General features: G+C 43.6%; 2 protein-coding genes across 5 annotated transcripts; one reads left to right on the top strand and one right to left on the bottom strand.

Annotated features, from left to right (window-relative positions):
- Positions 1–83: 83 nt before the first annotated feature.
- Positions 84–9,599, bottom strand: XPC (XPC complex subunit, DNA damage recognition and repair factor). Of its 3 annotated transcripts, none has more exons than XR_006014121.1 (16): positions 9,416–9,599; positions 8,615–8,816; positions 8,294–8,424; positions 7,883–8,006; positions 7,296–7,380; positions 6,650–6,807; positions 6,319–6,439; positions 6,044–6,133; positions 4,680–5,612; positions 4,086–4,246; positions 3,777–3,858; positions 3,201–3,396; positions 2,539–2,708; positions 2,228–2,321; positions 1,926–2,015; positions 84–1,375 (listed from the first exon to the last, which is right to left on the bottom strand). XR_006014121.1 is itself a non-coding variant. In XM_042016590.1 (16 exons), exons 1-16 carry the CDS (start codon positions 9,597–9,599, stop codon positions 1,166–1,168), a joined length of 2,970 nt encoding a protein of 989 aa, XP_041872524.1. In that variant the 3' UTR covers positions 84–1,165. The 3 variants fall into 3 exon arrangements, 2 of the variants coding, with proteins under 2 accessions (XP_041872524.1, XP_041872514.1); XM_042016590.1 differs by having other exon boundaries at positions 3,201–3,335; XM_042016580.1 differs by having other exon boundaries at positions 3,201–3,335; positions 9,422–9,524.
- Positions 9,546–12,594, top strand: LSM3 (LSM3 homolog, U6 small nuclear RNA and mRNA degradation associated). 2 transcript variants are annotated; one of them, XM_042016651.1, is made up of 4 exons: positions 9,546–9,657; positions 10,598–10,708; positions 11,797–11,892; positions 12,180–12,594. In XM_042016651.1, the coding sequence occupies exons 1-4, from the start codon at positions 9,637–9,639 to the stop codon at positions 12,258–12,260; spliced, it is 309 nt and encodes a 102-aa protein (XP_041872585.1). In that variant the 5' UTR covers positions 9,546–9,636; the 3' UTR covers positions 12,261–12,594. The 2 variants fall into 2 exon arrangements, with proteins under 2 accessions (XP_041872585.1, XP_041872593.1); XM_042016659.1 differs by lacking the exon at positions 9,546–9,657 and adding an exon at positions 10,389–10,418.
- The last annotated feature ends 260 nt before the right edge of the window (positions 12,595–12,854 follow it).

Genomic DNA, 12,854 nt, shown 5'->3' with positions numbered 1-12,854 from the left:
TGATGGTTCAACCCGACTGCTACAGCCTCTTGTATTTTAAGGAGACTGGGTGTTACCTGTGCATTCAGAAAACAAACAATGTATTCTTTTTTTCCAACTTTATTTTGATCTACAAATACAGTACAAAAATAGATTTTTTTCTGAACATAATTACATGAAAGCCATTTTCTAACAATCCAGTCTTTCCTCTGTGACAATGTCCAGCAATGACTAAATTGTTTTCCCCTCCATTTTTGAAGAGACTGTGTCAGCGGAATTTAGATACATAATACTGCCAAAGACAGATCAGTATTTCTACTACAAAAGTGCAGGAAAAGCTTGTGTAGATTTAACATTCCTCTCTCAACAGTTTTTTAATGCTATGGTACTGGATAACAAGAATTCTGTGGTTTTAGTGAATTTTGTTCCAACAGTGAGATTTAGCCAGTTTTACATGTTTTGCTTCAGAACAGGATCTTGATAAGCAACAGAAGCAAGTATGTATATATTGACATTACTTAAGAAAGCATACTGAACCTTAAGTTTGTAACAAGGACAGGGCTTCTCCCTTCCAAAGCACAAGATTTCTGAGAGTAAAGGAAGATGGTAGGCTGAAAAGCCAAACTTACATTACAAATGCAAGTATTCTTTAGAAAGTATTAGTTCCTCCATATTCTGATTGTGGGGGTTTTTTTTAGACCTTAGAGGAAGTATTTCCCCTTGAGACACAAATGCCAGACTCTACCTCACCGCTGATTTGGGTATGGATCGAAGTAGGCATCAGCATTCCTTTGGCCACCTCTCTGCAGACAGGTAAAAAGCAGCTGGATGCTTTAGTTCTGAGCAAGCAGGGAAAAATGGGAGACTGCTACTGACAGGAGTGCCACAGGAAACTCAACTATCAGTGCTGAGTGATACAAAAGAGAGCAAAAACCCCAACAAAGCAAAGTGATCTCAGAAAGTGCAGCTCCATGTCTACTTCTCCCAAGTCCAAGGATAAAGGAAGAATCTAATTGAGATCTAAGTGATCCTTGTGATATCAAAGGAAACTGGATACTGAATTAGGTTGGTCCCTGACAGCTCAGAAACACAAGTGCACAGGAAGACCTAAGGCCCTAACTGGCAAAGGATACTTTTATCATGGCTGTTTTTCCTGCATCTGAAAACAGCCAAGAAAAGCTTGTCATCACAATTTCTCAAATGGGAACAACTGAGCTGCTTCTCCTCTCTTTTCTCGCTTGCTCTTTTTGGTTGTTTTCTCTTCTTGTTTCTCTAGCTGGCGATTTTGGGGCCAATAAATGGCTGTGTTCCCCACTGCGCTCTCGGAGCTTGGAGCTCCTTCTTCATCAGAAGAGAATCCCCCTCCTTTGTCTGTCTCAGGTGCTGATGGCTCAGTCTGGAAAACACAGGTGTGAAAATCAGAAAGTCACTCTAAGATAACTGCCTGTTTCTAAAAGGGCTTGTCTTTGGTCACAGTGACACTGAGTGACCTTAGAGAGGTTGGTTGCTCTGGTTCGGGCTTCTCACCCAAAGTGCTTCTATTTCTGAACACTTCAACACAAGCAAAACATTTTTGACAATAGAAGAATAAAACCAACCTGTTTTAAAAAGATCAGGCTTTCCCCTTTCTCCTTGGGGAAAAAATTAACAACTAAAATATCTAACTTACAAGGAAAAGTGCCCCACTCTCATCCTGTTAGCTACATGCTTGGCTTGGAGGAATAAATCTAGGAAGGGGGTATGTCAAAACAGAAAATAGTAATAAAAATAGAAACATTCATCCCTTGTTAAACAGTAATGAATCTTTGAAGAACATGACTACATTGAACTTCTGGTGTAGTTTTTTTGACTACCTGAAGACTTCTGAGCAACTACACTCTGGAAATTCTATTCTATGGTTAAAATAACATGCAGAAAAAGAAAATACTAAGAGAAATGCAGGATACCTTGATGGAGTAGCGTTGCTTCAGTCTCTCTCTGATGAGAAGTCCTTTTGTCAGCAGCTTCCAATTCCCTAAAGCTCTTTTCTCACGCTTCTGTGGGGGATTGTTATTGGAAAGAGAAAAATTTACTACTGTGAGTTTCAATGTATTTATGCCTGTGGAAAAGGAAAGCTTTAAGATTTTTAAACTGCCATCAAAAAAGCCTCATGCTTGTCGCTTACACAGCCGACCCTGTTCACTGCCCAGTTTCAATGAAATTTACTTCATAAATATAACAATAAGGAAGTTGCAAAAATAATTCTTACCTCCTTCTCCTTCTTTTCTATTTCTGCTTGTTCATTCTCCCAGGCAGCAACAAGGACCTCTCTATACTCTTCACACACCACATACCCATCAGTACTAGGAAGGAGAACACAATCCTCTGTCAGCTACGAGAAGGAAAAAGAAAGGGAGCAAATGCCTGCTGACCCAGCCCAAAAGCTACTGAATACTGCTAGAACCGTCTGTCTCAAACGATCCAAGTGTGGAACTGGTCACATGCTCCACTTAACACAAGATACACAACCTCTGCAGGACATCAAGATCTGACAGGTGCAACAAAGCAGCTTTCACATACACTGGGTGTGAGTAGCCACCGTGAAAATCAAATCCAGTGATGGCTTGAGCACAGTCAATGTTCAACTTCCGTGCCACTCTGTTCAGGTTTGGAAGTTTCAGCTGCACGCAGCCAACAGGTAACATGGATGGCAGGAAGAGATACACATTTCCATATTCATTCCGAGGAACCTGTTATGGCAAAATTAAAGAGAGATGCTGATAATCCTGCTTTCTGGAGAGAGCTGAAAATACCTGCTGCAACTCAGGGACTCTCCCCTCCTGACCTCCTACATTCCACTCCAGTATTCAATTAATATTCACATGACAAGGTACAAGCCTAGTTTTTAGCTGCATGGTTATATTGCCCAGCTATGTCCTCTGCCCAAGCTTTGTTACTCAGACTGTAATGCAGAGAACTAGCAAGGCAAACATGGGCTAGGAAGATCCAATCAATGAAATTCTGACTTTAGCAGTCTGCACTCACTACCTGTACTTGTGAAAGAAAGACCTCGGTAGAGTTTTTACTACTTCCTCCTGTGAACATTCACCTCGGAACTCTTAATCCTGAATCCAGATGTTTGAGTGATCTCACCTCTGAAACATGCAAATTCTGGAAAAATAAAGCCCAGAGCTCCACACAAACCACTTCCTTTAGCACCAGCCCTCTGCCTTCCCAGCTACCTTTCCATCCACTGCTATGGGAGGCTGATACTCCTCTGTCTGCCAGTGGCCGAACAGCGCCAGGTCCTCCCGGTCCCGGTTCGCCGGCTCTGCCAGGCGTGCCTTCCTCGCCCGGTTGGAAAATCCCTTCACCATCTGCAAATACGACAACCAGGCCTGGAACATCACAACAAGCTGACAGTGGTTTCAGGTTTTCCTAGGACACCGAAGGAGAAGGGTCAGGGAGAACAGAAATGCCATTTCCTTGCTTCAATATCCACTGCCTATAAATGCCAACCCACAGCACCTGTATGCAACAGGTAGAGATCCAGCAGTGCACTAAACACTGGGATGCCTTTGGAGAAGGTGAAAAGGAGCCAGTTCTGCCAGATAGCCTTGGGGTGGGAAAAAGACGAAGCTGGGCTTTGGGTAGCATGTAGGAACTACAGGCACAGCAGGTGGACACTACAGCTACCACAAACCACACAAGCAAGTGTGAAATCTACATCCGCTGACAAAAGACAAAAACCAAAACAGAACTAGGCTTGAGCTTTAGAGAGCAGGTGGATTACACAGGAGGAAGTCAAACCTTCTTACCTTGTAAGGCATTTCTCCAACCCTCACCACTCGAGCTTGCTTCAGCCAAGTGTCCCTGGAGTGCAGTGTGTGTATGCAGTCTCTGAAAAGGCCAGAAAACAGCAAATGTAAAAGTTTTCAAGTGATCTGTAACAGATCCACAGAAAGCTTATCACAGTAGAAATAATAAAAAGCTGTATCCTACTGATACAGAAATGCTGTCAGAGCAGCTACATGCCTCACCTGTTACTGCTGATACCATCATGCAAATTAGCTCTTTAATTTATTACAAAGATCAAAGATGCAGATGATAACAGGTGCACAACTCACCTGGAGTAGACAGCCTCTCCTCTGCAGTAGCCCAAGATAGCAGCTGTCTCAGGATAGATGGCCTGGTATTTCAAGAGGTGCCTCTTCAGTGCATAGAGAGGGTGGTTTTTGTACTCTCCAATTGCTGTTGGTAGAGGCTGATCTTGAAGCTTCACTTGAAACTGTAAGAATTTTACAGAACAGAGTAATTTCATAACTTTCTTGCACTACCCTTTGTAAGAAATTAAGAATGACAGTAATATGGACCAAAGAGAAAAAACACCAGAAACTAATCAGATGAGCCAACAGACCAAAGCATTCTTGCTGCAAATAAGTACTGAGATGTGCACCCTAGCCTATGTGTTTCAAAAACTCTCTCTGAGAAGGGTAAGTGCAGTACCTCTGCTATACAAATTTCTCTGAAGAAACTCCATCATTTATTACTTAAATTTATCACTGTATATTCTCTTTAAAACATGTTCAATCTCAACATTCCAAGTTCAAATACAAACCTCCTTCCTCATGGAAAGAGATTTCTAATGCTTTTGCCTGAATGAGAATCCAGGGACTGGACTCCTGGCACTACATGCCTTGAACAACCTATTTGCCATTTACCTCATTTTCTTCCTTCTTGTCTCTCTCCACATCAGGACTTTCATATGGCTGCAGTGTCTCTTCCCACCACTCAGGGTCCACACGGCTCTTCCTTGTTGAGGTCATCCACGCTGGATCATATCTTTGTGTCACATCCCTGACACTCCCATTGTTGTCAAACCCCACAACGTAGAACAGCGGCTTTGTGGCATGTGCGAAGCACAGCTGGGGCTGGCCCACATTGCCATGAACACAGTCTACACAAACCCATTTGTCCTCAGGCTCAAGGAAAACCTCCAGCCACTGGTCTGTGCCCATTGCTTTCCTCACCTCCTGCTGTCCATCATCCTCATCACTAGAAATTATTTTGCTTCTCTTCCTCTGTGCTTGAGGCAAGGCTGGAGTTGTACTTTTTGCTGGCTTAGGCTCAGCTCCACACGAACTTTTTGACAGCCTTGATTCTGAAGTCTCAGTTTTTGGGCTTTTTATAGTTGTCACCTTTGAATTCTGGGGGGCCAGTGAGCTCCTCCGCCTTTTAGGGACAGTTTCAAAATCCTCATCAGAGAGTTCACTCTCCTCCTCTGAAATCTCAAAGTTTGAACCACTGCCATCATCACTTCCACTCTCTTCCTTGTAACACACCTTGGAGGCCACTCGTCTCCGGCAGTCGTTCTTGGGCCTGACTGGCACATCCTTTTCTGCTAAACTGCTCTCATTATTTGATTCCTTCTGTTCCTGGCTGCCTTTAGTCAGCTTTGACCTGTGTGTCCTTTCAGTCTGCGCAGTTTTGGGTTTCTTTGGCTCCTTCTTGTCTTTTTTGCTCTCTGAGGATTTCTCGTCCTGCTTGGTTTTTTCGCAGGGACATTTTTTTGCCCCAGCTTTGGGTGTTGTGGCAGAACTCTCCTGCCCCTCAGAGGTGCTGCTGTGAGACAGCCTCTTGGATGAGCTCTTTCCCTGCAAAGACACAGGCTAGGTTACTTTTATCACTGCAGCTAAGAATATGGTAAAAAAAAAAAAAAAGACTGAAATGAGCCCAAGGTTCATGCAGACCAAAGGCTGGCAGGCAGTCAATTCATGTCTTAGGGACTTGAAAACTTCAGGCAACTGGCTGAAGAGAGGTGTACTCATGCAGCAAGAGTTGCTGTCTAAGTTTTAAAGAAATGTAAACCCACTGAAACATTAAGAAATCCTCGCTGAAACACAGAAATGAGTGGCTTTTCTTAAAGAAGAAAATTAAAAATTAAGGGAGTGCATTTCCTGCAATGTAGAGAGAACCCTGGTTCCCGCAGTAAGCGATTCACTGCAAGTTGTAACAGCCAGAAAGTTTTTTTAATCCTACTAAATCAGTAACCTATTCCTTATTCCACACAAACAACAAAAACTACCTTTGGTCTCGTCTCCTTGAGAGGAATAGGCTGAAAAGACAGCACAAGGCGACACAGCAGCTGTAATGCTCGCAGAATAATTAAAAATATCTGCAAAACAGTTTAAATTCAATAAATTAATCACAGGAGCTCTCCAGATAAAAATACAAGAAAATAAAAAGCTACAGAATCACTTAATTCACTGATCTTTCTTCAAATCCACCCTCCCACCACTTTGTGTATGACCTGACACACAACATCCACACTCACCAACCCTGTACTTCCCAGTCTCTTACATGAACCAGCTCCTCATCATCCTGTGCAGCATAGATGGCAAACCTCCTCTCCAGTGTTGACTGAAGGGACTCTCCTTTTTCAGTGGAAAGCTCATCATTGACAGTGAAGGTTCCAACAAACCTGAAATACAAGACACTTGCTTACTGTCCAGTGTTTGTGACTGTATTCTTAAACTTCAGAGTTCACCCTCTCCTTCTGTAAAAAAGACAGCCTCTCACCCTTGTATATAAAATCCAAAAAACCACAGAAAATGGTTAAGTTACAGTTACCCCTCTCCCTGAACCGTAGCTCTACATTCTATGTGACAGCATGATCAGAAGAGAGTTTTACCATTTCACCAAGTTGGAAAGGTAAACGAGGCCCATGTGGCCTGCGGGCACTTGGGTGAAGCGGGCGGGGACGATGGACAGACCAACAGCGAGGAGATCTGGCTGGCTGCAGATCCTGTTCCTATAGAAACCATTTGCTAACAAACACAGCAGGTGAACCTGAGACAGAAAAGTTTAAAAGTGAGTTCACAAGAGATTTTCCTTATTGGAACTACTGTCCATGGTAAAGACAAGGAATACTTCACTGCTCCTTTTAACTGAGACAGGCAACACTGAAGCCTCCCAAGCATTCACAGTGCTGTCTTCAGAAGACAGTAAAGCACTGAAGTCCTTGCAAATGTCTCCTGCTCTACATGACTGACAGTTTAATTGTGACAGAATGAGAAGATATCCCTCCACAGAGAAATATACATCCTACTCACACAGGCTTTGAGTTAGAATTTTACTAACACAGGCACTGGTGTTTCCAACTCACAGTTTAGGAGGAATCTTAACAAGCATCTGTCAGGACTACAGCCTCTCTGTTTTTTTCACTTCTAGCCATGGCCCCGTGTTATTTGATAAAAATTAGCTCCTTTTGATTACAAATCAGTTCAGACATCTTTATGCTCAGTTTCTTCTCTGCCATGGTTCCCTGTGACAAATACCTTATGTGTGTCCTCACGAACCTCCTTGCTGAAACGTTTCATCATTCTCCGAAGGTACATCTCAAACTCAGCTTTTCTTTTTTCTCTGCAGATTACAAAAGAAATGGATGTTGTGGGATTTCTGTGGACCTGCCTTTCTAGATTCCTGAACTGGGTCAGCTCACGAACAGAACCCATCCCAGAGAATCTTCTGTGCACACTTAAGGAAAGGTTTAGTGACTGGCTATGTGAACAGGCTGTTACGATTTTGCAGTTAACACAGTGCCATTCACCCACAGCTCTCCTTGCAGAGATCTACTGCTGTCCCTTCACTGGAAATGGAGATAGTAAAACACAATGAAGTTACACACTTGATTTTCAAGGAAGCTGAAAAACCTCCTCAATTCCTGCCAACTTACACTGAAGATTTTTGGTAGAATTGTCAGTATGTAAACTGTTCTTCATCCCACAACCCTGCAACATTCCAACTCAATGGCCTGCATCAAGTGGGCATTTTCAACCAGAACACAGCAAGTCAATGACAGTCAAGACTTATGGTATTTTTAACTTCAGCCTTTTCCAGCCCTCCACCACCTCCTTGTTCTTACCTCCTCTCTCTTTTCTTCATCTGCTCTGGGGTTTCAATCTCAATCTCGACGGGATTTCTTGGCAGCCCCACTGATGGAAGAACAGCAGCTTCTTCTAACTTATCTGTAGCAGGTTCCTGGAGTTCTGGAAAAACAAAATATTACTAAATTATAAGTAAACATGGAATAGATTCCCATGGAGGACTGATGATGAGATCCTTCTGAAATGTTCTAAAGTGTTTCCTTCTGAAGTGTTCAAACAACCTTTAAACAGAACATCTCCATTAACTACCAGTTCCTGGATCTTCCATAACACTGTGTGTGCTAAGTTATTTCAAATAACTGTGGGATGCTGGTTGCCTTCTGTTGAAGAATCATTGTGATACACAAGCTCTTAAAAAGTGCTTAAAATGAATATTGTGCAATTGTTACCTTCCACATCCTCCCATTCATCTTCACTTTCATCATCATCATCACCACCATCATCAGTATTGTCTTCATCCATCTCTTTTTTAACAGGAGATTCTGTCTTCATTTCCTTCTGAGGACACTTCAGTGAGTCACTGTTAAAATCATCAAAACATACCATCACCATGAAATGCAGGTGCTTGTTTATCAAATACTAAAAATAGGGAAATAAATGAAGCGTGACCTCTGCATCAGTAACAACACACTGAGTAACTGACAATCAAACCACACAAAGAAGTAAGATGAAGAAAAAGCTCCACAGACTTGAATGATAAATAAATTTACCTGCATGTTTCCTCTTCGATACAATTCTCTTTATTCCTACCATTTCTTTTACTTTCTTTTATTTGTGATTTTGCCTCTTTTTGTTTTGAAGGTTTGGAAGTTTTTGCTGAGTTGGAAACTCCAGTATCACAATCTTCTTCCTTTTTCCTAGCTGGAGCCTTTGAGTTCTTCTTTACACTGGGTTTTTTCTTTTCAAAATCATCTGCATGTGACAAAAGAAATGAATGTTATTAAACTAATGTTAGAGAATGGAGTTTCATCCCCATGTGAAACAACACCTCCACGGATTTCATTAGAGGCAGCTACAGAAGAATGTGGGCACTGACAATGCTGAGCATGTCACTGTTTATAAATAGGGAAGATTTGAACAGCGAGACTTGTTTGAGGAAAATACTCATGTAACTCACAGAAATGACTTAAAGATTCCTATAGTCCTACCGAAGGGATCGGCGGGAAACCAAGCATTGTGCTTGCCACTCACAACAACTTATTACCACGTGAAACTGCTCTGGAGAGCGCGGCCGAGATAAAACAACCCCGCATGGACTCGCTCAGCCTTCGTCGGCGTCACACACGGGTTTAACGCCCGGGATTTGGGGCACTGATCCCACCGCCGATAACACAGCCGATAACACAGCACAGCCGATAACACAGCCGATAACCATCCCCTCCAGCCCGGCGTGGCCGTCCTTCCCAAGGGCGCGCTGGCACCGCTGCTCCCCGACCCCCGCGGCCTGGAGCGGCCCGAGCCGCGGCGGCGGCGCAGAGCCCGGCCCACTACGGCCTCCCTGTCGCACTCACACGCACCCTCCTCCTCGTCCTCCTCATCTTCATCTTCCTCCCGCAGCCCCCCGGAGCGCCTCTTTTTGCCGGCCACGGGCCAGGGCGCTGCTCTGCGCTTTCTACCCATGCTGCTGCCGGCGCGGGCAGGTCCCGGCCCGGCCCCGCGCGGCCGAAGGGAAGGGAAGGGAAGGGGCCGGGCCATAAAGTCTCGCGGGAGGGCGCGGGAGGCGGTTTGAAAGATGGCGGATGAGGTGGACCAGGTGAGCGGCTTTCGCCTCTTCCAGCGGCTGCCGGCTCTGGGCTGCGCGGCTGGGCCGGGTGCGCCCGGGCCCCCCGTGAGGCGCAGCTCCCAGGGAGCGCTTTCCGTGCGAGATTAAATCCCTGCTCGGCCTCGGAGCTTGTGGCGGGCCCGCAGTCGGCCGGCTGGTCCCGGGCGCTGCCGCAGGAGGGGAAGGGGGAAAGCTGCCGAGGGCAGTGCTCTTGGCTCTGAAGGTAGGAGGTAGCTGGAACGGAGATATGGGATATATATGAGATAGGGAAGATGTGGGATATGCACGGAGGTCTTCAGCCTTTCTAAGTTACGATCCTCAAAGTGCGCCTTTCTCACAGAAGGGAGCCTCAGGCCAGTGTGTGTTGGGGTTTCACGCCAGCCTCGGGGCCCGGCCTGGCTGTGTGTGGCCCAGCAAGAGCTCGGGAGCGGTGAGTGTGTGGGGGCAGCGTGTGCCCGGGTGCCTGAGGTCACCCAAGGGTGTGCCCGGGTAACTCCCTGTGCTGGCACCGGTGTCAGCGTGAGTTCGGCTGTTCCAGCCTGCCATGGCACAGGTGTGGTGCTGGTTCACGCAGTGAGGGCTCTGTGCTGCGGTGTAAACTGTGGCTGCTGATAAGAAAAACAGTTCAGAGTCATAGAATGGTTTGTGTTAGAAGGGACCCTGAGGATCATCTAGTTCTAATCCCCCTGTGTGTGAGGAATGATTTACTGCAAGAATAAACTGAAATATTTTGACTCATGCTGCTCAGGCTGGTGAGTATCAGTAGAGTGGTAAATCAGCTGCATTCAGGTTCACCAGGATGTGAAGGAATGATTTAAAGTATTTACATCTGTGTTCTCACTCCTTTGTTTTCTGTGTCTCACAAACACTGAGGAATGGAAAAGTTCACCGGCTTCTTCTGTACAAATAATGCTTTTGTTTTGTTTTTTAGCAACAAACAACAAATACTGTAGAGGAGCCACTTGATCTCATCAGACTCAGTCTAGATGAGCGAATCTATGTCAAAATGAGAAATGACAGAGAGCTTAGAGGCAGATTACACGTAAGTAAAGCTTTCAGAATGTTGCCACACTCACTCAGTGAAGCACTGGGTAGCCTTTGTTTATGTACAACAGACTGTTAAACAAGTTTACCTGTAGCATTCCACTGCTTGTTGAAAAAATTAGTTTTAAAACATGAGTAATTGCATTTCCTGGTTGAAAGTGCAGAAGTGGTTAGAGAAAGTAGGTTAAGAATAGTGAATTCACTAAGAATTGTCTTAGGTACCAGAAGTGTAATGTGATTGCTGGAAAAATCTAATTTGTTCAGTGCTTTGTCTGCTATTAACAGCTTCCCTAGAAAGTCAAGAGATGTACTTTGTTTTTCTTGTCTCCTGAATGATACTAAGCAACTCATTTCATTGCTTTTTGGCTTCCATTTCTGTATCTGTGAAATAAGTAATAATGCTGTCAGCCTCTTCTTGTGATGTACCCTGAGGCCTCTTCAAGACTGGGGTCATCGTTATCAAGCAAGAATCCCTTAAGGCACACCCTGGCAGGTGTGATGGGATATGTACTCAGCTGGGTTCTCAGATTTTTTGCTTTTTGTTAAGTCAGTCATCCTCCCTGAGTGCTGTGCTCTGCTGGGGAAGAGAACCAGTTGCACCATGTGTTATCTGGACCTCAGCTCCTTTGAAAACACAGAGGTAATGAGAGATCCGTGAGGAACATGTGTGGTTTGCAACGTGCTTTGTAAGGTTTTTGGAATATGTTTGAGGTTTTGTAGCACTGTAGGAGAAGCAGCTTTCATATCCTTTAAGTTGGCCCCAGGCAATCAATTCCAGGAGGCCAGACTGGCAGCAGAGCGTCTGTACCTGGTTTAGTCTCTGAGGTCTTGTCAGTGCTCTCACAGAATGCTTCAGAGCTATTTCCTGCAAGAGTGTTCCAGTAATCTAAATGTTGTGCCTTTTTTCTTGCTGCAGAGTTCTCATTTGTTTATGTTTGTGTTGAGTTATAACTAGAACTGATATTATTGTGCTTTGGTCAAAATCAGACTAAGCTATTTATGTCTGAAAGTCTTTCTAAAATTCTCATTTTAATAAGCTCATGTTTGTATTTTGGAAAACATAATAAACTAACTTAATTCCTACAGGCATATGATCAGCACTTAAATATGATTTTGGGTGATGTGGAAGAAACTGTGACTACAATAGAAATTGATGAAGAAACCTATGAAGAAATTTATAAAGTAAGGACTAGAAAAGTAGTTTATTTATTGTCAGAGATTTTTTTTAAAACTACACTCTGTTATACTGTTAAAGTAGTTAATTGCTGACTGTTTTTTGAATCAAGCTCTAACAGAGGTTTTGGACAAATTGTTATGAAAGTACACAGGGTATCTAGAGACTTGGTGTTAATTGTACTGATCTCTTCAGTATGCCAGAGCATTGCATGTTTGTTGGAGTTGTTTCAGGTGTGTTTTTATGGTTGAAATGAATGTTTTGTAAATGTAAACTTTTCTTTCCTTCTTCACAGTCTACCAAAAGGAATATTCCAATGCTCTTTGTCAGAGGGGATGGTGTTGTGCTTGTAGCTCCCCCGTTGAGGGTTGGTTGAAGCCACAAAGGACCCAACCTTCTTGGAAAGTTCCAGACTTTTGGACAGTGGTTCATGTTTCAATCATGTCTCAAAATTCTGTATATGTTTTTTATAGGATATTTTTGTCAGTTCTTTCGGAAAGGGGAGGGAAGGGGAACCAGTTTGTCTTGCAGAAAGTACATATAGTCAATTGAAGCAGTGTAAAACCCAACCTGATCTCAGAATTAATGTAAACTGCTGTAAATTGGCTGTCTTGTCACATTCAGTAAAAGAATCCTCCTTTTTTTTCTATCTTGACAGTAGCAATGTCTTATTTTTGTTGTTTTAAATAAATTTTGGTTTATCTTTGAAATTTGACTTGTCATGTTTCTTGTGATGAGGGTATATGTTCTTCTGTAGAGCTAGTGCTTAATTAAGTTCTAGTTAGCCTCTCTGTCAGAGAAAGTGGTATCTTTAGTTTGTTGTTTTAACTTCTTACTAATACCCAAGTTTTGCAGATGACTGGTTTTGAGGACAACACTACATCAATCAATGGTGCTGTAAATTACGGCTCTGTGTTCAAATTTGTGATGCATATCCTCATTGTACGGAAATGGTGTTTATATGAATCTT

Source organism: Corvus kubaryi, unplaced genomic scaffold (assembly GCF_017639235.1).
Source record: "Corvus kubaryi isolate FWS band 111438036 unplaced genomic scaffold, C.kubaryi_AGA036_p1.0 136, whole genome shotgun sequence".
Classification (NCBI taxonomy): Eukaryota; Metazoa; Chordata; class Aves; order Passeriformes; family Corvidae; genus Corvus; species Corvus kubaryi.
The sequence above is the reverse complement of the archived record's forward strand: the minus strand, read 5'-3'. Positions and strand labels throughout refer to the sequence as shown.